The 23,434-nt window shown below is 42.7% G+C and overlaps 2 protein-coding genes across 3 annotated transcripts; one reads left to right on the forward strand and one right to left on the reverse strand.

The window, feature by feature from the left end:
• Positions 1–3,309: 3,309 nt before the first annotated feature.
• msh6 (mutS homolog 6 (E. coli)) lies at positions 3,310–10,574 on the forward strand. Its single transcript, XM_029175276.3, has 10 exons — positions 3,310–3,699; positions 3,896–4,098; positions 4,189–4,361; positions 4,552–7,120; positions 7,568–7,851; positions 7,963–8,080; positions 8,178–8,267; positions 8,376–8,530; positions 8,852–9,051; positions 9,160–10,574. The coding sequence occupies exons 1-10, from the start codon at positions 3,437–3,439 to the stop codon at positions 9,239–9,241; spliced, it is 4,137 nt and encodes a 1,378-aa protein (XP_029031109.1). The 5' UTR covers positions 3,310–3,436; the 3' UTR covers positions 9,242–10,574.
• fbxo11a (F-box protein 11a) lies at positions 9,314–18,588 on the reverse strand. Of its 2 annotated transcripts, none has more exons than XM_029175314.3 (22): positions 18,205–18,588; positions 16,484–16,608; positions 16,276–16,357; positions 15,614–15,755; positions 15,229–15,358; positions 14,767–14,850; positions 14,550–14,682; positions 14,358–14,464; positions 14,121–14,232; positions 13,915–14,021; positions 13,579–13,716; positions 13,208–13,425; positions 12,929–13,109; positions 12,704–12,826; positions 12,507–12,592; positions 12,265–12,341; positions 12,034–12,177; positions 11,814–11,924; positions 11,583–11,690; positions 11,383–11,491; positions 11,200–11,298; positions 9,314–10,917 (listed from the first exon to the last, which is right to left on the reverse strand). In XM_029175314.3, the coding sequence occupies exons 1-22, from the start codon at positions 18,296–18,298 to the stop codon at positions 10,788–10,790; spliced, it is 2,640 nt and encodes an 879-aa protein (XP_029031147.1). In that variant the 5' UTR covers positions 18,299–18,588; the 3' UTR covers positions 9,314–10,787. The 2 variants fall into 2 exon arrangements, with proteins under 2 accessions (XP_029031147.1, XP_029031146.1); XM_029175313.3 differs by having other exon boundaries at positions 15,614–15,758; positions 18,205–18,587.
• Between the last annotated feature and the right edge of the window lie 4,846 nt (positions 18,589–23,434).

The following is a 23,434-nucleotide window of genomic DNA, read 5'->3' on the forward strand; positions in this document are numbered from 1 at the left end:
CGGGTACACCCTGGACGGGTCTCTATCACAGGGCCCGTATAGAAGCAGACCACTGCTACTCACATCCCCACTTGAAGATTAATTTATGGTCTCCATTTAGCCTTTAGCATGTCTTTACATTATACACATACAGGGTCTTGGTCAATCGCATCCTGATCACTACTGTTGGTAAGACATGGAGGTTCCCATCTAAACGCAAGGCACATTGGGAGCAATGAATGAGAGTCTCTAATCTCTAATTGGCCTTTTTGCTACTTTTTTACATTCATTCTGTTGTTTTGGGGCGTTGGCTTTTTTCATATCACTTCCTCCCAACCTTTAATATGCTCACAGACCTGAGGAAGTATAATTCACTGGCTGACAGGATCTGAACACTGTCAGGGACTGTTTGATTTGTGACAAGTATCTTCATCTTGACCTACACCAAATGCATAATAAAGCAGAGTCCCTGGCAGTGTCTGTATTAATGTCACAATATATAATGTCACCTTAATAAGTTGCAGTCGGCTCACTGCTTGTTTTGTAAACCTACGAAATCAAGGCAGCGTTTCACAACCCGTAGTTTTAATATTTAGTTTGTTTTTTTATTAAGTCAGTTCAAAACAGAAAACAAAACAGTTTCAATAGAAAATAAACGTTCTCGGCAGAAATGATAAACAGAATTTCCTTGAGTGGCCTCCATTCATTTTGCATTGCACCATCATAGCATGCTGCTGTTTGGGAGAAAACATTTTGCCACTGACAAGGTTCAATTTTCTTTCTATAAAAAAAGTGACCGTTTCCAGTGCTCGACTTTTAATCTCCAGCTCTCAGGTGCAGTGGACGGCTGCTGACTTTTGTAGCTCCAGCTCAAGATTTAAACAGATGAGTTGTGCACACAAATCTTGACCACATCAGAGGAAGGCACGGCAAAATGTACAATTTATAACCTTATCTAAGGCCGCACCTTCCATGGCATTTCCCACACTTTGTTGCCTACTTTACTACAGTACATAAAGTACTTTGACACAGCTCAAGCATTTGCTTGTCAAAGTGCCCATTTTCAACTCAGGGAGTATTTTATAAGGATTTATATGCCTGGAATATAAATATTTTATCAGTCTAGTTTAAACTCCGTTCAGTCTGGCTCGCTGCTCTCGGTTTAGTGAAGTAAAAAACGGGAGTGAAGGTGAGGAAACACCTGACATTATTACACACAGCTTAACACTCACTATGTCCGATGTAGCTGCTCTACACAGCATCAGCTCTGCTGCTGTGCCTGTGAGGCAAACCAGCACCGCGGAGCACTGGTGCTACAGGAAAGGGGATTTATGTGCAAAGCAGGAAAAGAAAAATGCAGCATGAAGAGGCTACAGGGACAAAATGAGGAGAGTGCTCGAAGAAGGAATTCTGATAGAAAATGGGTTCTCGTCTCGGTGCAGTAATGTTTGTCAGCAATACTAAAAATGAGAAAGTGTCATTTTATTTTCGTAAATAATATAAAGGGATTTTTCCTGGCATTATTTACTGAGAATATTTTTTAGCCCCAGTGTCTTGTCATAGATTGATGCTCCATCCATCCACATGTGTCTGCCAAACTCAGCTCCGATGGGCAAAAGGCTGCTTATTTAATGCACTTAAAAGTCAGAAATAAATTAAACTACATGTTTTGGGGCAGGAAAGCGAAGGTGTTGAATATATTTTAATATTTGAAACAAAGTCCTGCAGGGCACGTAATCCCAAACATGTTATTCTCAGTAATAGCGAGGCCTTTAAAAGTCAGGGTACCACAGCTCTCGCCTCATTGATGCTCTTTGACACTTACCACTACTACTTGTGTCAGCTGTGATGTTCTACCAGTGCTGCCTGCACAGCCTGGGAACGACAACCACTTTATAACAAGAATGCACCCTGAGTAGCAAGCAAAAACCCAAAGAGACACTTTACAATAGCAGGAACACTGATTTAATCAATAAAATTCATTAAGTCGTTTCAGCTGCTTCGGCGTTTGACTAAGGTTTGTGCAGGCTGGCGTACTGCCAGGTGAGCATCTGACTGAACTGAGCCAATGTTACTGATAACACCACAGTTTTTTACAACAAGTCATGGTGTCCACAATAAAAGGCAATTGAAATTTAAATCTTAATTTAGCGCCTTGCTTTTCATAAGACTGTCACTAAAAACACATTTCATATTGTCTCTAAAAGACATTTACACTTCTGCCTTTTGATTTGATTCAGATTATTACTGTGAATTTATTCATTCAGCTCCTCTCAGACAAAACCTTTACAATAGCCCTGTTTACTCATGGCAGTGGTAACAATGTATCACTGAACGGAAACAGCTCTTCATAACAACTGCTGTGTAAGGTTTTGTAATTCTGTCCTAATTAGATCTATGCTTTCTATCACCCACACACAGCATGCCAAAAAGTCACTAGTGGGTGGATGTTTGGTAACTAATAGTAACATAAATACATGCAGCAGCACCTTTTTGAGTATCACAACTGCTAAGAACATTAATACTTCACAATAGTTAGTAATTTATTAATATTTTGAAACGAAGGATAAAGTACATCTAAGTAATGCTTCAGATGCTTCCTTTTAATTAAAGTGTGCAAAGTTGATCATATCAATCACAATACTGGCAAATTAACATGAAATCCTTTTCTAATCCCGGTTACCAGAATTTATCTCAATTGTGTGTTCAGGAGTTACCTGCTGCACTGATGTCCCACTGTAGGAATAAAGGTTGTTACACATTTATTTTCCAGTCTTCTGCTGCACCCTGCTGGTTGTTAATGACTAACAACAATAACCTGTTTGCACATACACACAATTTAAACCTATGATCACCGTTACATTCTTATCATGCATATGACAATCTTTATTGTACTTTACTATAGTCACAGCGAAAATGGGTTAATCCATTGAACAATATATTTCAGCCAAGCATTTAGCCATAAAATATAAATCCAAGCCATAAACTATACTTTGCATTTAGTCTTTCGGGAACCAATACCAAAGCTGCACGTTTCCCATCAACAGATAATGCAATTACTTTAATTATTTTAGAAGAACAAATAATAAGCCAGGTATGAAATAATTATACCTTAGCACTATATTATATAATTCATATAAATAATACATATAAACGCTCGTGACAACAGTACAGACTATATTTTTCATGTTCATAAGAAATAAAGTTTAATTTGAAATCGTGGCAGAAAAAGTGTCTGGGCGCCAAAAACAGACATGTTGACACCACGTGACTTTGTGATGTAAATATTCTTACTTGTTATTGGAAGAAACTCGTAACCACGCCCACGACGTCCTGTGCGTCCCTTTCCCGCGAACGGCTAGCGCTCGCGCGTTGACGCCGTCTCGCCGAGAGCTAGGAGGCGCGTGGAGGCTTATGACACTGGTGTTAGCGTTGTCTGAAGAATTCACGCGTTACCATGGCGAAGCAAAGCTCTCTTTTCAATTTTTTCACCAAGTCTCCGCCGCCGGTCTCGAAGCCGAAGCCGAGTCCCTCTCCAACGGAGGCGGACCTGCCTTCCTCGGTGGACAAGTCCAACTCCTCTCCGACGGAGCAGGCTAAACAGACAGCACAACAACAGGCGAGCAAGAGCAGCAAAAGCAAGGCGAAAACTGAGCCCAAGTCTGTAAAAGGAGGATTTAAGAAACTATTCGGCGACAAGGCTCCAACTGCCAAAGAAAGGTATTCTGAAAATGTACAAAACCTGCAGATTTGTTAAGCTAAATCGTGTATGTGTTTAATACCAGGGGGAAGTTGTCCTCACAGTAGCAGTAGAGCCTAGCTAGCTAATCAGATGGACCGAAAAGGGATCTGTATCTACACGTGTAGCTCTGACACGGCTTCAATATTAAAATAGAACTCTGCTTTTTTTTATCAGCTCTTCGTCTCCGTTCAGTGCTGGTGCTCTTGTTTGGGCAAAACTAGAGGGACACCCCTGGTGGCCATGCATGGTGGTCCCGCAACCTCTGACTGGACAACAGATGCGAGGTCGTGGTCGAGCGCAGCGCATACATGTCCATTTCTTTGATGAACCTCCTACCAGGGGATGGGTCAGCACCAAATACATCCGAGAGTACCAAGGTTGGCCGTTATGCCCATAACCAGCCCAGTTATTTTTCTTAAACTGGCTCGTTTTTAAGAGATAACTTGTCCACTGGTGTGTGTGTGTAGGCTCTGACAGTAGTGATGCTCAAACTGGAGGAGTGTTCTTCAGCGGGAAGCCCGTCATCCGCCATGCAATGGAGCTGGCTGACAAAGTGATGTTTGACAGCCCAGAAAAAAGACTGAAGATGCCTCTCTGCGCTGATCCATCTGATGACGAAGAGGAGGACGAAGAAATGGAGGTGACATATGTCAATTAGTATTTAATGACTGTGCTCAACATTGCTATTTACAGCCTAGTGTGTCATATAGCATGTTCTGTTAAGCATAAGTATACAACACTGTGTAGTACAGTCATATTGTCTACTATGAATTAAAACAGTCACTGCTTTCTTTTTTGCTACTAAAATGATAAAAAATTGTTTTTCTCAGCTTGAAAAGTCAACATTAACTGACGAAGATGTCTGTGATGAAGAGGAACATAAAAATGGAGACTTGAACCAGTCCAAAGTCAGTCGGCGATCATCCCGCACTACAACTCAAAGTAAAGGAAATAAAGCCAAACGGCGTCGCATAGTTGTGGCGTCAGATAGCGATGGCTCGGATGATGAATTCAAACCAGAGCAGGCTGCTTCCAGCAGTGAGGATGAGGAGGAGGAAGGAACAGTGAGCAGTGAGGCGGAGGAAGAGGAGAGCACTCAAGAGTCAGAGGCAGAAAGCCCCATCAAGCCTGCAAAGCGCAAACGACCCGCAGAGAAGCCTGCTAACGCAAAAGCCAAGGTATCCACCCCCCCGTCTGCTGCACCCAAGCGGGCTCCGGTGGGTGTTGCAGCAGACACCAAGTCGCGCCTGTCCGCCTTTACTGCTCCCGACAGCTTTGAGAGTCAGACAAATGGTTCCGGCAACAGTGGAGGCGCAACAGTTTGGGACCACGAGAAACTGGAGTGGCTGCATGACGGCAGGAGAAAAGATAGACGGAGACGGCGGCAGGCGGAGGATGACTACGATCCCACCACCCTGTATGTGCCTGAAGATTTCCTCAACAGAGTCACTCCTGGGATGCGTCGGTGGTGGCAGCTCAAATCTGAGATGTTTGACACTGTTATTTTCTACAAGGTGGGCAAGTTTTATGAGCTCTACCACATGGATGCTGTCGTAGGAGTCAATGAACTGGGTCTAACTTTCATGAAGGGAACCTGGGCGCACTCGGGCTTTCCAGAAATTGGCTTTGCCCGTTTCTCCGATGTGCTCGTCCAGAAAGGCTACAAGGTGGCCCGTGTGGAACAGACAGAGACCCCAGAGATGATGGAGGCGCGCTGCAAAACCATGACCAAGCCCACCAAGTTCGACCGCGTGGTGAAGCGAGAGGTGTGCAGGATTATCACGCGTGGCACTCAGACCTACAGTGTGTTGGATGGAGCTCCCTCAGAGTGTCAGAGCAAGTTTTTGCTGAGTTTAAAAGAAAAGGCTGAAGAGGAGAACTCTGGTTGTTGCCGCACCTATGGCGTCTGCTTTGTGGACACGTCAGTGGGTTGTTTCCACATAGGCCAGTTCATGGATGACCGTCACTGCTCACGCCTGCGCACCCTCATAGCACACTTTGCCCCTGCAGAGGTGCTCTTTGAAAAGGGGAACCCATCTGTTGAGACACGCAAAATACTCAAAGCCTCTCTGTCCTCGGCGCTGCAGGAAGGCCTGAACGCAGGAACACAGTTCTGGGATGCTCAGAAGACCCTCAAAACCCTCTCAGAGGAGGATTATTTTAAAGAGACTGAACAAGGTACAGGAAGCGGTTTTCTTCCAGCTCTTTTAAAAAAGATGACCTCTGAAAGCGATTCATTGTGCCTTACTCCTAAGGAAGGCTATGAACTGGCACTGTCAGCAATGGGCGGATGCATTTTCTACTTAAAGAAATGTCTGGTAGACCAAGAGCTTCTCTCCATGGCCAACTTTGAAGAGTATGTTCCTGTTGATGTAGAGATGGAGAAAGCTGCTGGACCAGCCAGTTTCTTTTCTCAGACTCGACAGCGTATGGTTCTGGATGGAGTGACTTTGGCAAACTTGGAAATCTTCCAGAATGGATCAGGAGGGACTGAAGGCACGCTGCTGCAGCGTTTGGACACTTGCTCAACTCCATTTGGCAAAAGGCTCCTGAAGCAGTGGCTGTGTGCTCCTCTGTGTAATCCCACATCCATCAGAGACAGGCTAGATGCAGTGGAGGACCTGATGGGTGCTCAATCCCAGACTGCAGAGGTCACCGACCTGCTGAAGAAGCTTCCAGACTTGGAGCGTCTTTTAAGTAAAATCCACAGCATCGGCACTCCTCTGAAAGGCCAGGATCACCCTGACAGCAGAGCTGTTCTCTATGAGGAGGTCACTTACAGCAAGCGCAAGATAGCAGACTTCCTCTCAGCGCTGGAAGGTTTCAAAACTATGCAGGAGATCATTTCTGTCTTTGCTCCAGTTGTAGGTGAATTTCGGTCCACGTTGCTGGTTCAGATCATCAGTCTGAAAGGTGAAAAGGATGGCCTATTTCCAGACCTCTCTGTTGAGCTGAAGCGCTGGGACACAGCCTTCGACCACCAAAAAGCCCGCAGCACTGGTGTCATAACCCCCAAAGCTGGCTTTGACCCAGAGTATGACCAGGCTCTGACTGGAATCAAGAACTGTGAGAGAGACCTGCAAGATTACCTGGACAGACAGAAGAAGCGACTGGGCTGCAAAAGCATGGCCTACTGGGGAACGGGGCGAAATCGCTACCAGATGGAGGTGCCCGACAGCGTGTCGGAGAGAAATATACCCGAGGAGTATGAGGTGAAGTCCACAAAGAAAGGATGGAAACGCTATGTGACGAACGAGACGGAGCGGCTGTTCTCAGAGCTGCAGGGGTTTGAAGAGAAGAGAGATGCTGCGCTGAAAGACTGCATGCGGAGGCTTTTCTACAACTTTGACAAAAACTACAGCGACTGGAAAACTGGTGTGGAGTGCATGGCAGTGCTGGGTAATAATAAACCTCTATGCTAACTCATTTTTATTCATCCTCTTAAAGTATTCGTCAAATATGTCTGGTGTTTTTTTTTGTTTGTTTTTTTAAATATTGCTAGTAGGCAACTGAGGAGGAACTCAAGCACTGACTTGCAGGTGTACAGTTTGCTCCCAATACATTTCCTGCAGCCGTTGCTGATATGCATCAGTAACATGTTGGCGCAGTGAGTGACTAAAGGCTTCTGCCACTAAAAACAGCTTAATTTAAAACAAAAGCTAAAATCTGTTTGCAGCTTTCCCCATCTCATCTAATGCTAATCACTTGTGTATATACTGCCAGCACAAATGCTATGGTTTGACTTCATTTTCTTTTTGAGCTGAGCTAAAAAAAGACCCGTAAAATAGAAATGATAACTAACGGATACGTTAAAGCCTCTTTATTCATCTTTTGTTGGCGTTCTAGATGTGCTGCTGGCCTTGTCATGCTACAGCCAGGGTGGGGACGGCCCAATGACCCGCCCACAGGTCAACCTCCCCGAGGGGCATGACCAGCTAGCGCCCTTCATTGAGCTCACTGGCTCCCGTCACCCCTGTATTACCAAGACCTTTTTTGGGGATGATTTTATTCCTAACGACATCTACATCAGCTGCCCTGGTAGTGGTGAAAGTGATGAGGAGAAAAATCAGGCCTCCTGTGTCCTCGTCACAGGACCCAACATGGGTGGAAAGTCTACTCTCATGAGGCAGGTGAGTATATCTTATATAGATTTCTCCTTGTGAAACTAGCATTATATAGATGATGATGGCCTGAAGTGATTATTTCTAATACTGGGACATGGTGGTGCTCTTTTCGTACAGTGTGGACTTGTGATCATTCTAGCTCAGCTGGGTTGTTATGTTCCTGCTGAGAGCCTGTGCTTCACGCCAGCTGACAGGGTCTTTACTCGGCTGGGAGCCTCAGATCGTATTATGGCTGGTAAAAAACACTCATTCCTGCAATGCAAACAGTACATGGCAGCATTTTAAGCTTCTATCGTCTGGGATAAAGTTGGATTATCTCTCATTTTCAATAGGTGAGAGTACCTTCTTTGTGGAGCTGAGTGAGACTGCCAGCATTCTTCACCATGCCACTAAACACTCACTCGTTCTCCTGGATGAATTAGGTAAACTGTGGAAGCATATATAAGGCTTGTTTAACATCTCTGTGGAGTCACTGCATAGGCTGCTCTGTGTTTCCTAGTTGTAACTATTTATCTGTGATCTATTTGCAGGAAGGGGCACAGCCACATATGACGGCACAGCCATTGCCAGTGCTGTTGTGAAGGAGCTCGCTGAGAAGATCTGCTGTCGCACCCTCTTCTCGACACATTACCACTCCCTGGTCGAGGACTACGCTAACAACCCTGCTGTGCGGTTGGGCCACATGGTTGGTACAGAAATGCAAAACACGCTATACACTATACTGCAGGGGACCAAGCAGTGTAGGTAGACATGAATATAATCATTATCTACGGAAGTATCTTCTGCACAGTATTTAGTTATTGCTTTCTTGTGTTTTGTTGCACATAAATTAGTTATGACTAATTTTTGTATAATCAAATTGCATGTTAAATATTTGTGTATACTATAATAATGTTTGCCTATAAATTGTGCAAAAGCTGCCAAGCTTCTGCACAACCTTGTGACTTGTATTTTAAATCCAGTTCCTGGCTATTAAGTTTAACTCGCCCTGTTTTTCCCTGTTCAGGCATGTATGGTGGAGAATGAATGTGAGGATCCAAGTCAAGAGACCATTACATTCCTCTACAAGTTCATCACTGGTGCTTGTCCAAAGAGTTATGGCTTTAATGCTGCTCGACTCGCCAGCCTGCCAGAGGAGGTCATCCAGTTAGGCCACAAGAAGGCCAGAGAGTTTGAGAAGATCACAATGAGCCTCAGGCTCTTCAAGTATGTGTTTTTATTCAAGAAACATTTTGTTGGACCCTGTTGTACTGCAGTAACATCTATAATCCAGTGAAACTACTAAACATGTTTTATCCCCTCTCCCTTTAACAGGAAGATCTGCCAGTTTGCAGATGATACCACTCTGGACAAGTCACACTTCTCTACACTTGTTCAGATGGTCAACACCCTGTAGTTTGAGCAACAGTTTGGCTTTGCTAAAGTTTTTTTTCCCTTTTGTCAGCATTTGAAAAAAACACTACTGAAATGATCTAATAAAGTTTATTTTTAAAAAATGACAATGTTTCATCTAGGAAATTAAACCCTTTTAATTCACGCTAGCGCCTACACAACGGTTATTGAATACTTCACAATATATTAAGTCTAGATGTTATGATACATGCATACATTTCAGTCTGTATGAGAACCCACAATCACCAATACACATGAATGAGGGGGAGGGCAATGAAACCATATAGTGCTGTATGTAGATACTTGTCTCAACTTAGGTAGAGTAAAAGCCTAAATTCTCCAGCAACATTGGCAAATAAGAGAAGAAACAGATTAGAATTGTGTGCACTTTCACAGGACTTGTTCTTGGCCCGGACTAGTAAGAGAAATTTAATGTCTAAAGAATTAATTAATAATTCATTTATTCTAATACAGGGCTAAATGTTTGTATAAAGCTACTACAAATCAAATTATGATTTCATAGCATAAAAAACTTGGACCCCAACCATGTGTTCAATTTAGAAGTGAGCAAAGATGGGGCTGTGTCTTTATTTAAAAAAAAAAAAAATACATCACAGCAGTTTTGTCCCATAACCATGCTAATTAGACTTCCTGCAGGAGTAATGGTCTTGGCATAACAAACAGGAAATATGCATAGATTAAAGAAACATTTGACACAATTCTAAAGAAGTCAGCAAGTCTTGTGAGAGCTCACTTGAGCATCAGTTTTCTGTATTGCAAATGTAGACGAGTCAACATTGCTGGAGAAAATGTTTAGTGTTTTCCTCTGATCTCTTTCACAGAAAGAAGTTAGATACTGCGACATGAGTATAATACAGCAATTCTAGGGTATAATAACCAAAAAAAAATTTAACACATTTAATAAAATAAAGACATTCAAGTACAGTAAGATTTTGCATGAAAATACAAAACTACACAAAGCATTAAAATCAAATCTCAGTTGTCTTGAGGGGAGGACAAAAAAGCTGAAGTGCTAGGTCAATTTTCCCCATACGTGTCATAAGACGACGTCGGTTGCCCAGTGATGGAAGCATGTTGTATTTGGGGCCTTTGCCTCCACAAGGAAAAAAAAAAGTTGTGCCTCTTCTGGCTGAGCTTCTGGTTGCAATGTGGCTGTACAGGAAGGACTGCAGTATCTGGTTCCTCCACTTCTTCAAAGCAGATGAGCCTTGGCAGCTTTTGTCCGTCTCATTTATTTGACCAAACTAACACACCCACAAACCCTGAGTCAGCTGCTCTTCTGCTCTGTCCCACTGAGGTCACTTTTTTTTTTTTTTTATCAAACAGAAGAAAATGAAAAAAGGAGGCATCCGTAGTCAGACTTTTTTTTCTAAAATGTCTCATTTTAGCCTATTTGTATCCAAGTCTTTTTGAAACGTCACTTTATATGCTCTGCCAAAATAAAATCCATATTTTAGGATTTCCTCCTCCATTGCACAACTTTAAAGTGTCTTATGTCCATTACTGCTGACAAAAAGAGGACTGTGGGCTCAGTTGTGCTGCAGTGTATTGGATTCTATAGGAGGAGCTGAGTCGTACAGGGTGTCTGTGTCGTGAGTCGGCTCTCCAGCTAACGTGCAAGGATTTGACAGCGTCCCTGCGCCACAGTCACAGAAGAACCTGCAGACAGACATGTAAAAAAAAAAAAAAAAAAAAAAACATTCAGTTAATGGTCATTGAATATAGATTTTAATGAAATAAGTGATTCCCAAACCCAGTCCCTGAGATGCCATCTCACAAGTATGAAGTGTGTGGACGAGGAATTGATAGCATCTACTTTGCTGAATGATTAGATCACACATTTTCATTTATAAGTCAGTAGAGCATGATAATTGAGAAACAGGCAGGGCAGGACACACTGGCCACTTGGTGGTGACTGGTACTCAAAGTGATAACACTGACCTATCATGTCTGATGAACTCCACATCATGTCCTTGGTGACACTTCTTAATGCAGTTCACACAGATGGCGTTGCGGTCTGTTGTATTACAGGTGTGACACCTGCAAGAACCCAAATTGTATTTGTCATTCCAAACAGTGACCATACGAGATGCTTTATTCACCTCAACTAAGTAAATAAGTTACCTGTAAAAATCGTGCATTGGGTAGCTGGTGTAACTTGAAATCTTGTACAGGCACTGACCTCTGCTCACAGCTTTTTCAATGGCATCTTGATTGTTCATTATTTTATTATCTGGAAAGAAAATGAAATTGAAAAACTGATATTATTACATGGTAAAGGGGTGGTGGGAAAACATGAAAGTCTCGATGTCCAGTATTGATACCTTTCATTGTAACATTGACACCAGATGCAAGAAACAATCCACCAAAGCGGTTGTTGAAGATCTGATTGCCCTCTAGTGTCGCTGTGGCATGATTGGTGATCTCGATACCTACAATTAACGGATTATCAGTTCATATTCACTAGTTGCCAGTAGTGAACAGACAGCTTATACAAGCATAATCCTAAGAAAGGTTACTATAATTACACTAATGCCTTGGATTTGTTAGCCTACCTGCAGCAAAACCATCAAATATCCTGTTTTTCCGAAGAACAGGGTGGCTGTTGGTGCTGATGAGGACTCCTGCTTGGGCGTTTCTGAAGATATCATTTTCCTCTAACAAACCTGAGTACAATAAACCCATTTTAATTACACCAAGCATGTAAAAGGTAAACACGAATAGCACTAAAGGCTACAGGAGAATGCTCACATTATACAGAAATTCCTTATTTACCTCTTCCCCCATTGAATATACAGATCCCACCATCTCTTCCATCATGGATCTTATTCCTCCGTAGAGTGGGGTTGCTGTCGGTCTTGATCCACACGCCTGCCATGGCATTGTCAAAGATTTCATTGTCCTCAATAAAACCCAAGCCTGATTTTAAAAAAAAACAACCATGTTAGGGAACCCCCGTCATAGGCTCAAGGGATGAAATGGACAAGACATTTATTTGCTTCTCACCGGAGTTGTACACCAAAATGCCTCCATTTTGGCCTCCCCAGATTTTGTTGCGTCTGATCTTGGGATTGCTGCCCGTCCTGCCACAAAAGGAACAATTGATACAGCTCAAACAAATGCATAGCTTTAAATCAGGACACGTGATTTAACCTAGAAATACATTCAATTTGGCTAAACCTTCTCAAAACACAGTTTCATTCAGATTTAGTGAATACTGTTACTGTGTAATGTACTTTCCCACAAACCTAATTTGAACTCCAGAGTACATGTGATTGTAGATGTCGTTATCTTCCAACACACCGTGGCCATTGTCATAGAAGTAGACCCCAACCTGTTAAAATGTCAGTATGAACACATTACCTCCTTTTAACTAATTAAATGAAAACTACTTCTAAATAGTTATGGGAGGTGGTTTTCATTTTCCATCTTTTCATAATTTTACCTGCTTTCCGCTGTGTATCCTGTTCCTCCTCAGGACTGGAGTACTTCCTGTTGTAACCCATACTCCTGCCAGAGTGTTGCTGTACACCTCATTCTCCTCTATGACACCTTGTCCTTTTTCATGCTGTGGAGTTTTGAAAATATATCCATCACTGCTTTGTTTCTAAATGACAGCATAAAAGAGACAGAATATGTTAAGGAATGGGTAGGTTTGGAAAATACTTACCACGTATATGCCTCCATGCTGGCCGTCATGGATCTTGTTATGCCTGACAATAGGGCAGCTGTTTGTCCTTATCTGGATTCCTGCCAGGGCGTTTCCGTAGATGTCATTTCCTTCAATGAGGCCTCGACCGTCACCAAAAATGTAAACTCCACCTTGGTTCCCATTAAAAATGGCATTGCCCCTGTATTTGAACAAAAAAATTAAATACTTACAATCAGGAAAATCCCAAATTCACACAAGGATCAAACTTTAGATTTTGAATATTTAGAACACACTGACCTTATAGTGGGGTCACTGTTTGAAGTGATCCATACACCAGCAAAGTTGTTTGCATAGATCTTGTTTTCAATGAACTGACCGCGTCCCTTTTCATGCACGTAGATGCCCCCAGTCTGCCCATGATGGATCTCACATCGCACCACTGTTGGATTGGCGTACGCCTTTACCTCAAAGCCCGCTATACGGTTCCTGTGGATGTTACAGCTCTCAAAGTAACCCTGCAAATGAACAGAGAAATGCCGTTTCATTAATCATTGATTGTATACACATACACACCTTATAGTTGCACACAAAAGCACTGTTGAAGAAATGTTTCCTTATGAAGTTTTAATCAGAATTCAAGGATAACAAAATTATTATTATTATCTTACCATGCCATGGTCAAATGTAAAAACACCCACATCTCTGCCATGGTGGATGTGATTCCGTCTTATTATTGGGTTTCCATGGTTTTTCACCCAGATTCCAGCGAGAGCATTGTTCGAGATCTCATTGTCTTCATATATTCCCTAAACAATGAAAAATAAGTTGAGTATTTTCAAGCCTGCCTTTTTGCTGTTTGCTGTCATTCTTCTATTTAAAATACAAACTTTAAAAGGCTGGTTTCTAAAGCGTGGGTAGATTGCCCACGCTTTGCTGCAGTTTCTATCAGCTGGTAATGCTAAAGTTGGGAAACCTCCTGTACCTAAAAAGGTGTGTGAGTTCACCTGTGCATGGTCAGTGATGTACAGACCAACGTTTTCACAGTCGCTAATATTGCAGTGCTTGATTGTGGGACAAGCACCCTGTCCACTGACACAGACAGCTGATCCCACTGAAACAGGTAGAATAGAGGCATATTCATACACATATCTCTATGCAGCACAAATGACAAAAACAACAAAAAATCAGATTCAGATCAAGGGCGTATTACCTGTGCATGTGCTGCGTATGATGCAGTGGTCAATAATGGGGCTGCAGTTGACTGTAATCTCTAAGCAGTGGTGTGCATTGTGGTGCTGGGCAGATTTATCATCGGGATTGAACTGCAGTGGACACAAATACTGATCATGAGTGACACGTGCATAAAGCCTACACAGATTATTATAATAATGTCTATAATTAATAATGTAAAAAAAAAAAAAAAAAAAAGAAAAAAAGATCATTTCACCCTTATTGTCATATATCCAACGTAAGCATCCTCTGAACCTTCCATAAATACAAAGGTCGAGTCTCTGGTATTTTCAATGATGACTTTCTCCGCTACTTTTCCTGGAGCTACAATAAATGAGAAAGTTTCAAACAAGACAAGAATTAATAGATCCACCATGAAACTGTAACTATAAATGTCAGATGCACATACCAGCTCCAATCATCGTGATGGGTGACTCGATGTAGATCCATTCATCTGTGTAAATACCAGAATGGACGAATATCAAACCGTCAAAGTGAGGCTCCTGCCCCCCTCCGAGAGCATCCTCAATGGTGTCATAGTACTGGAGAAAACAACACGTCAGGTAAACATCTAGACCAAACTGGTGAAAAGACTAAAACAAAGGAAAATGGAGCAATTCACTTACAAACATGTTATCTCTCCCTTTGTATCTGGCAGGATTACTGTAGAAATGTTCTGCAAAGCCGGGTTTAACATGAGCTCCTTTATACTGTAAAGACAGACATAATTATTCAAACACTAAAAGAACATTGACGAGACTTGCATTTTGCACAAGACAAGTCTTTTCACTAGAAAAATGCTTGGGACATTTTGGTCGAGAGAAAACAGTATTAAATGTTCATGTATTACAAAGCATTGTACGGTGAATTTGACTACAAAGCCACCTGTCAACAAACATTTATGTGAAGATTACAAAATGCATTGCATCATAACTGCATTGCCTGCTTTAATGTGAATGCTACTGTATATATCTACTATACAGGACAGAAGGCAAACTTTCTTGTTCATCGAAACATTATCAAATGCCCACGCTTTCTCCGCTTATAAGTTGAGAAGCCTATTACTAAGCCCCAAGGTGTCTCCATACCAGCTGCTGAAAACTTTCCTTCCACGGGTTTGGCTGTTCATATTCTTCTGGGTTAATCTGGTAGAACTTTCCAGCCTCTGGATGCATCATTGGTCGAGTGTATTCAAAAACTTCCATGTACAGCCTCTTCCTAAAGTAGGCAAAAAGAAGGCACAACAATGACAAAAAACACTTAGGCTAAATGTGAAGAATTTAAAAAAAATTAAAAAAAGATGTGATTTGACAGTGTGTCAATCTATTGCATCAAAGTTACTGTGACATTTCATCTCTACTTTGATAGATATCTATATATGATACAAAGATTTAAGCTGCTTAACATTAACACACAGTACAATAGGAATCATCATCCCCACAATAACAAAACAACTCCTCCTCTTCCTCTTACCAAAGAATGGGGTCATTGGCCAGCTCACTGAAGCGCTTGCATACACATGCTGCACGGCACAAGTCCTGCTCCAACAGGTACGAGAAGATCTTCAGGACCACCTCATCTGGGAGTTTTTCCTGCAGATACTGCTCTGCTGGAGCTGCTGGGAGGACAAAGACCATGCAATTAGAAATAAATATTTTGAATTGACAGGGCAGATGACAAGAAAGCAGTAGTTATTTGAACATATCTACAGCTAGATCACATGAAGCCCCAAAACAGTTTGCAATAAATGCATTGGTATGTGGCTACTTATTACAGAGAAAGCACCAACAGCGCAGTAGAATTATTTCTGTCTACAACAGCTGAGTTGTTTGGCTGAGGGAGATAGTTACACATCAAGTCATGCAAAATAATTGAGTATATCTTTCTGATAAACCATATGATGGTTATGAATATTGTCCCATCTAGTGGGGCAATTACCTATTTTGGATTAGTTGATTAGAAGTACACGGGATAAACCCCACAAATAGCTGACAGGCTTGATAGGTATTTTTGCTTCATAGCTTTAATTTAGACGCTTGCAATGAGCAGTGAACTTTTAGGTTGTTAACACAGTACAGTTGCAAAAAACATTACATGATCACAACAAATGTATAAAATGGAACATTTCCAATTACCTGCTAAATCTTGACACTTTCCGGAAACTCTGGGGCGCTTAGGTCGATGTCCAAAGTTCTCAGTGGTTGAAGTGGAAGCACCCTGGCGATTAACATTAATAAAGAAGAAATGTTACATTGTATAAAAATGCAAAAAACTGACTTGACTGATATTTGTGCTTCATTAAAATCAATTTTTTTTTCTACACCATCTTTGTGAAAAAGGTACCTCCATGTTTGTCTTTGTCGGACACACTGTTCTCTTAGGCAGAGACTTTCTTCTAAGTTGGTAGGGACTATTCTGAGCTCCTGGACCGGATTCTTCTGCAACCATATCTGCATGAACGTCCTCATCTGGAAAGGTGTAGAAGACTTTTTTATTTATTAGGTCAACCAATATAATTGTACTGGCATTATACTAGGCACTGTGAGTAAAAATAGACTCTTTTGTATCTGTACACTGAAACTAGCACAGGCAACTGCCTAAAGAAGACCAAAAGGCAAAAAGAAACAGGCTTTGTTCATTACCTGGTATCTTTCCTACAAACTGAATACAGATCCTATCAATAGGGACTGGATCAACAGACGCACCACACAACTAGGGCATTAAGCCTGAAATAAACAGACACCTTTATTAGGCTATTCACCATGGCATGATGAGTGGATAGCTACCTCAGAGGGGAGAGGCAAACTCTGTGTTGCTCTGGTTGCAAGGATGACTCTCCCCGGCTACTAGGCCAGTAACCACTACAAACATCATGTGTAACAAACTGGGTGACATAAAGGTAGATTCCACAGTCATAAAATCACATAGAAGTATAGATTAGGCTGCTTGTATTTTTGGATTATTTTGCAGGTGTGAAAAATAATTTTCTGGGACGTGCAGTAGTCGATGACACTGATGCTGATCTGTCAGAGGCCAAACAATTTATTCCATTTACTGTGAAATTGATCTCTAAAAACACTGAGGGACATGCAAGTTAGACCAGGTTTTAATAAAAGACAAATGTGATTTAGATTTCAGTTTTCTATGATAACTGTCCCTGTTGTTAAATTTGATCACCTAAGGGTTAAAAATTCGGTCGGTGCCGTGACATCCAACATCACGATATGTCACAAGTCAAATCACGTTAAATCATATTCAGAAACCAAGTGTTGCTGTTGCTAATGATATCATCCACGTTCAACTGAATCTCTCGAGCTGATTTCCATCCATAGCAATGGGCTTAAATAGCATCCGGCTAATATTTACTTTAAAACGCTGCAGCCAGTACTCGTTTACATTAGTTACACCGTGCGCTGTCACACTGCGTTACTGCACAACAGTCAACCACAACAATGGAACTGAATTGAAACGGTGATGCCATCACTGGGGTTGCACGCATTATAACCAGATTTAAAAAAAAAAAAAAAAACGTTGCAAGAACATTTTTTCCAAAACCCCAGGACGCAGGCGGCTAGCCAAACATGCTAATAATAACAGCAAGTCCCAGTTAGCATGCTACGACAACTGGCGAAAGCACTTTGTGCGTGCGCGTCTCTCCGACTGCGTTTATCACTTACGAGCCGAGCAAACCATTGTCTGTCCCTTGTAGCGCTCACTGGTGATTTAACGCCATTTGGCGAAAAACGGACTCAAACGGCGACATGACTTCAGCCAAGCGGCAGGGAGGCCGACTCGGGGCACAGAAAAAAAAAATCAAGCAAAACAAAGCGCGGCCCTAATGCTACGTGCAAACACAAAAGCCTCGGTGTTTCCTGGCTGCACCGCGATCGTTACGGATATCGGGTCGTTCCCCGGCATTCAAGCAAAACAACGGACGCTGCCACAAAACGTCCCCTGCCCACGTACACACCGCGCCGTTCAGCCACACAGCACCCAGTTCGAGCCTGAAGCTAGCTGCCCGACCAGCCGTTCCCCAATGCTAACGTTAGCATGGCTAGCGGTACCTCTTTCCTGGTGGTTCCTCTCCGGCTGCACCGGGCGCGGCCTCGATACTCGCCTAGGTCTTCTGCTAACGTTGCTGGCTCTGACGGAGTTCATTTGGGGTGTTGTTAATCTCTGACGAAACGTCGAAGCCTTCACAGCAGCAGAGGCGACGCCACGTGCATCATCTATGTCTTTTTCTTCAGCGTTGCGCGATTTGCCATGTTTCGCCGTGGCCCGTGGAGGGGGAAGGAGACGCAGCGCCGTGTGTTATTCCCGTTCCCCTGCACTGGTGTTGCGTCTAGCCCCGTTCCGCTGGAGCAGGAGGAGCCATAACACACGGGCACAGTCCGTCAGGCAGCCGTATCACATGGGAGAACCTGCTCCGTCACGTCGCCCTCTCCGTGCACGGCGGTCTATTTAACGGGGATCTCGCGTTCACGCCTTGCTCGTGTGCTTCATGTTATATCGCATCAATAGGTTACGGGTTTTTTTTTATAATAAATTTCAAACAGAGATATTCACTTATGCATGCACCAGCTACATTCGTTCAATACAAAAGCCCTGCTTCAAGTTCAGCATAGAATTAAAGTGATATTTTTTTATGGATCAGTTTTGCATTTTTTAGAACTTCAGATTTTATGTACATCATGCACTTTTGCCTGCACCCAGTTTAGATCCGGGAGCTGTAGATGTAGGCAGAGAATATAGTTAGACTCTTCCGCAATTATTTGCTGTTTCTTCCTTTGATTTATTTATGTGACATCAAAAGACTCAATATTGAAATATTGAACAGTTTAAATCATACTGACTCTAAGGCACACCAGTCTGAACATCTCAACTAGAAATAGATAGGAAATTGAGGATTTATCATCGTTTACTATAAACTTATATACATTATGACTAACAAGTTGGTGTGGCTGAGCAAATGTAAAGGCTGATAATATGGCCAAGAGAACTGCACATGTGTAGAAGTTGAGAAGGGGTTAAAAGCTTTAAAAGTCATTCAAGATCACCTGAGTCCAATTTTAAAATCTTCTGCAGAGGACGTTTTGTGGCCACGATTTCTGAGTCCGGCGCAATTGCATTAAGCATCTGACAAATTTGGTGAAGTCAACCATTTTTTAAATTGTTTACAGTATTTCCATCTCAAAACTTATCTGTAAAGATTTTTTAGAAAATTTAGTGATTTAGTATTTTTTAACAGTCTCACAAACTAGATTTTATGTTCTGTTTTCGTCCACTAGATGTCTTCACATCTCTACGACTGAGTGTTTACTACATGTTGTTTGTATGATGAGCATCACATGATACTTTACCTCTGTGGTATTTTTGTCTTTATTGTGCATTTGCTTTATTACCATGGTTAGAATTTTATTCATCAATGCTCCGGTGTTGTTTAAGCTGAAATTGTAAAAAAGATTAAATATTCACTAAGACACAATCTTGTTTGTGATAGACTTTAGACTTTTTCATTTGCTGAACACTCTGCACTATGTTGCTTTCTAGGAAGGTCCTGTCTTGAAATCAAATTCAATATCATTTTTAGTTGAGCTAAATGAATATTGTCTCACTGAATAATTAACTGCATTTGGTCAATGAGTCACACTGACCATTAAAACTACCCTGCAACCACCTTTAGGTGGCAGTGACTTCACTAGTGAACACGTATTTTCAGTTTACATACATGTATATATTTCCCGTATATTTATATTATCTGTTTTCTTTCGTAAACCTTGGCTTAGGTGTGTAACTGACCTCCTGCCCATCAGCTGGACCATCTGTGATTTTTGACCCATCTGTGGTTTGTGTGTCTTTCTGATGAGGTTAATGGTGACTGACCTCCTGCCAGTAACAGGCCAAAGTCTTGTGTGAGACAGTATATTGTGGAAAATCTTTTGGCCATATTAATAACTCATGTGCTGTGAGGAGAAAGAATTATTGTTGTTAAATCAGTATTTGCGGCTATTTATCAAATTAATCGTCACTTTTTATGAATGGTTGTTTTGTCAGCCATGATTTAAATGACATCCCATTTTCTCCTGTATTCATGATGCACTAGTTGTTCTTTGATGATAAAATGGTTGGACCCTGTGTTGCCATGGCCAGAAGCTCCATCTTACATAATTTCCTTTTAGGTTTGTCCTTTTGTGTTAATGTTTCCTACAGAATCACCACTTATAATGAACCAAGCTACAGTAGTTTATCTAATCTGTTACAAAAAAAGCTTAATCGTCAAAACATTTGTTGTATTACACAAATGTGTTGCGGATATAATAGTGAGGAACATGTGTTGGCTTGGAAACCAATCTAGTATCCAGTGGCAACAGAGGTCTATTGAATGCTGGGTGGCTCTGTATTAGCTGGTGTGCCCATCAGTCTGCTGTGACACCGAGTCACATCCATGCAGCAGGCAATAAGGGCAGGCTTGTGTAATATTCAGCTACGGAGTCAATACCGTGTGTGTGTGTGTGATTGTGTGTTACTGGGGAGGGGTCATCATTGCAGTGATGCTACAAATGCTCTTTGTGTTTAACAGGTTAATGTACTAACCTGTAGGTGGCAGCACTCTGTCTCACGCGCACACACACACACACACACACACACACACACACACACACACACACACACACACACACACACACACACACACACACACACACACACACACACAGTCTCGATGTAAATTACTTTAAACCACCTTCCTCCTTTACATTAAACACATTACACACATTTGTTTGGTGCTGATTGTGTTTCAAGTGTTTCAAGGTTGTTTGGTTTAGAATTTCTTCCTGGGCCCAATTCATATCTAAAGGCATCCATTGGTGCAGAGGCAGACACAACAGGATAAGTGTGTTTGTCTCAAACTCCTGTCTGTCAAAGAGCCCCCCTCCTTTCCCAGCCTCTACTCTATTTGGGTGGCTATTACAGAGAGGGCAGATGGCTCATTACCATAAATAGGACAGAGAGAGAGAGAGAGAGTGAGGGGGCCGTGCACACAGACCAACGGGACCACGCAGCCCAAAATCCAAGGAAATGGGAGGCCGTTGCTAGGAGAGAGGAAAGACAGCTTTATGGCAACACAAAGCTGATTCCCCCATCCAACCTCACCCCCCCCCCCTTGTTCCGTGCTCTGGGAGCTGAGCTTTGAATCTTCTGGTTGAGGACAGATGGTCGATGGGCCTCACCGTCTCTACAGCTGGACGCAGGGTACACGGACACAGTCGGACCTGGCAGGACTAAATCACACCTCTTCCCGTCCAACGTATGGGAAGCAGGAGCAGTGAGCGCCGAGGCTCAGTCCTTCACCTAAGAATAGACGCACACTTGTTGCCCACAGGAAATGTGTGACTGTATCATAGGTAATATTAAGTGCTTGTCTCTGTAGGAGTACGATGAAAATCACACACTGAAGATAATCACAGGTTTTCTCTGCTTCCCTGTTGTTGCTACTTAGTTGTATATGGGTAGTATAGGGAAACTCGAAAATGAAACCTCGACCAGACCCTGATGTAAATGAGGACACACCTCTGTTATCTTTAATCTCACTCATTTGACCATTAAGCTGAGTGTTCCCATTTGAGTCACTGGCCTGGTTTGTTGCATGTATCCATTCATGTGCAAAACAGCGGAAGGTGGGGAGAGGTGAGCGGCCTTGCCCTATGGAAAGTATCTCAGTCAAGACCCCACCTCTGTAACAATAGCTCATCTGCTCTCACCAGACCTCAGGTTGAAAGGGCAAGTGCAGCCAACTGTTTCACAGACAGGAAGGAGGAGAAGTCAATGGAGAAAACAAGAGTCTAATTTCAATAAATGTATAACACCAGCTATAAATACTCAAGTGTGGTAGTTATTTGAAGCTACACTCAGATGCTTGTTTATGTTAATGTCCTGTCATGGGCTGTTATAATCATTGCTTGATTGGGTTGGAGACCTTTTGCATATTGTCCTCGGGCAGACGAACACCGAGCAAACTGGGGCGCCGGGATGTCTTTGACAGCGCCACATTTACGTGATGCGGCACGAGAGAGAGTTGTTGAAAAGGACGACTAACCGGAGCGAGGGGAAGGAAGCGTGGCAGCAGCATGACAAGTACGCAGCATCACCTAGCCCTCCGCCCCGGTTGCATAGGAACACGAGGGCCGTGCCTGCCCTGCAGACACACTCCCTTCCTCTCTGCTCTGCCACGCTTCATTACCCAGTGCTCAGCCAGGCACGGAGAGGCACTGCGCCACTTTCCCCGCGCTACGGCCGCGTGCCCGCTCTCAGCTTCACAGCCGGGCTCCGCGTGGACCCGGGACGGGCGTCTGCGCCCCTCAGGCGTCCGCCCCCCCCTCACCACCGTCCTATCAGACGAACCCAAGTGCCCACGAGGACAGATGTAGTGTCATGACATGCAATACAATATTAGCAGATTATTTTTTAGCTTAAGTTGACAGTAAACGCACAAAACAGCCACGTATTTCCTGCAACGTTGCCTCGTAAGTGGCCCGTCTCACTGCAGAGCTGGTAGTGCCAGACAGCAACACTACGGCACAAGTCCACTATTGTCCCACGAGATAAAGTGCTCTTGTGACCACGACGCGGCGGGGAGGGCCAGATGCCGCGAAGAGATAAGGCAGTGTCAAGAAACAAAGCCGTTGGTGCCGTGTTGTTGTTTGCAGTAAATTCACCCGCAGCGGACGAGGCGGCTTCGAGTCGCTGATGGAGGATTTTGAGTTGCAGGTTCGCTTCAGAGCTGGGGGGGTTCACAGTTCATTGACTCCCAGTGTTTATTTGCCTGCAAGGAGGAGTCATTAGGAGTGAATTACAACATTTAGATTGGCAATAGAACAGCCAGGCATCGATGGGTTAATTCATTTGCCCCTGCCTGTGGGCCTTTGTATAGCAGGGCAATTTGAAGGCTTTCATAAAGGGAGTCAAGCAGTTTTAGTGTACTTACAAATGCAAAGAGATACAGATATTGGTCAATAAAGTGGGAACAGCACTCATGGTGTTAAATAAAACACAGGAAAGTTTAGTGTTTGGTGGCGATTAAATAGTTAAGTCAGTTCAGCAAATAGAAGAATGTTTCATTTGTGTTTTGTTATTTGAGTGTTTTAACTTTTTTTTTTTACATTTACACAAATAGATCCATCATTAGTGATTGTAAACTGCTCACTTTTAAACACGTGTAGATGACATACATAAGAATTAAAACTCCAAACCGGCTGCAAATGGAAGCGGCAGAATCACTCCCATTCATCATTTATT

Source organism: Betta splendens, chromosome 15, assembly GCF_900634795.4.
Source record: "Betta splendens chromosome 15, fBetSpl5.4, whole genome shotgun sequence".
Taxonomy (NCBI): Eukaryota; Metazoa; Chordata; class Actinopteri; order Anabantiformes; family Osphronemidae; genus Betta; species Betta splendens.

Bases quoted from the DNA above. Each gene is read 5' to 3' on its own strand.
- msh6 (XM_029175276.3), top strand. From the start codon at position 3,437: ATGGCGAAGCAAAGCTCTCTTTTCAATTTTTTCACCAAGTCTCCGCCG. The intron at 7,852-7,962 runs GTGAGTATATCT...CTTTTCGTACAG, and splicing joins AGTCTACTCTCATGAGGCAG to TGTGGACTTGTGATCATTCT. The intron at 8,531-8,851 runs GTTGGTACAGAA...TTCCCTGTTCAG, and splicing joins CTGTGCGGTTGGGCCACATG to GCATGTATGGTGGAGAATGA.
- fbxo11a (XM_029175313.3), bottom strand. From the start codon at position 18,298: ATGAACTCCGTCAGAGCCAGCAACGTTAGCAGAAGACCTAGGCGAGTA. The intron at 16,358-16,483 runs GTACCTTTTTCA...GTTAATCGCCAG, and splicing joins CGACAAAGACAAACATGGAG to GGTGCTTCCACTTCAACCAC. The intron at 13,426-13,578 runs GTAAGATAATAA...GTTCATTTGCAG, and splicing joins TTACATTTGACCATGGCATG to GGTTACTTTGAGAGCTGTAA.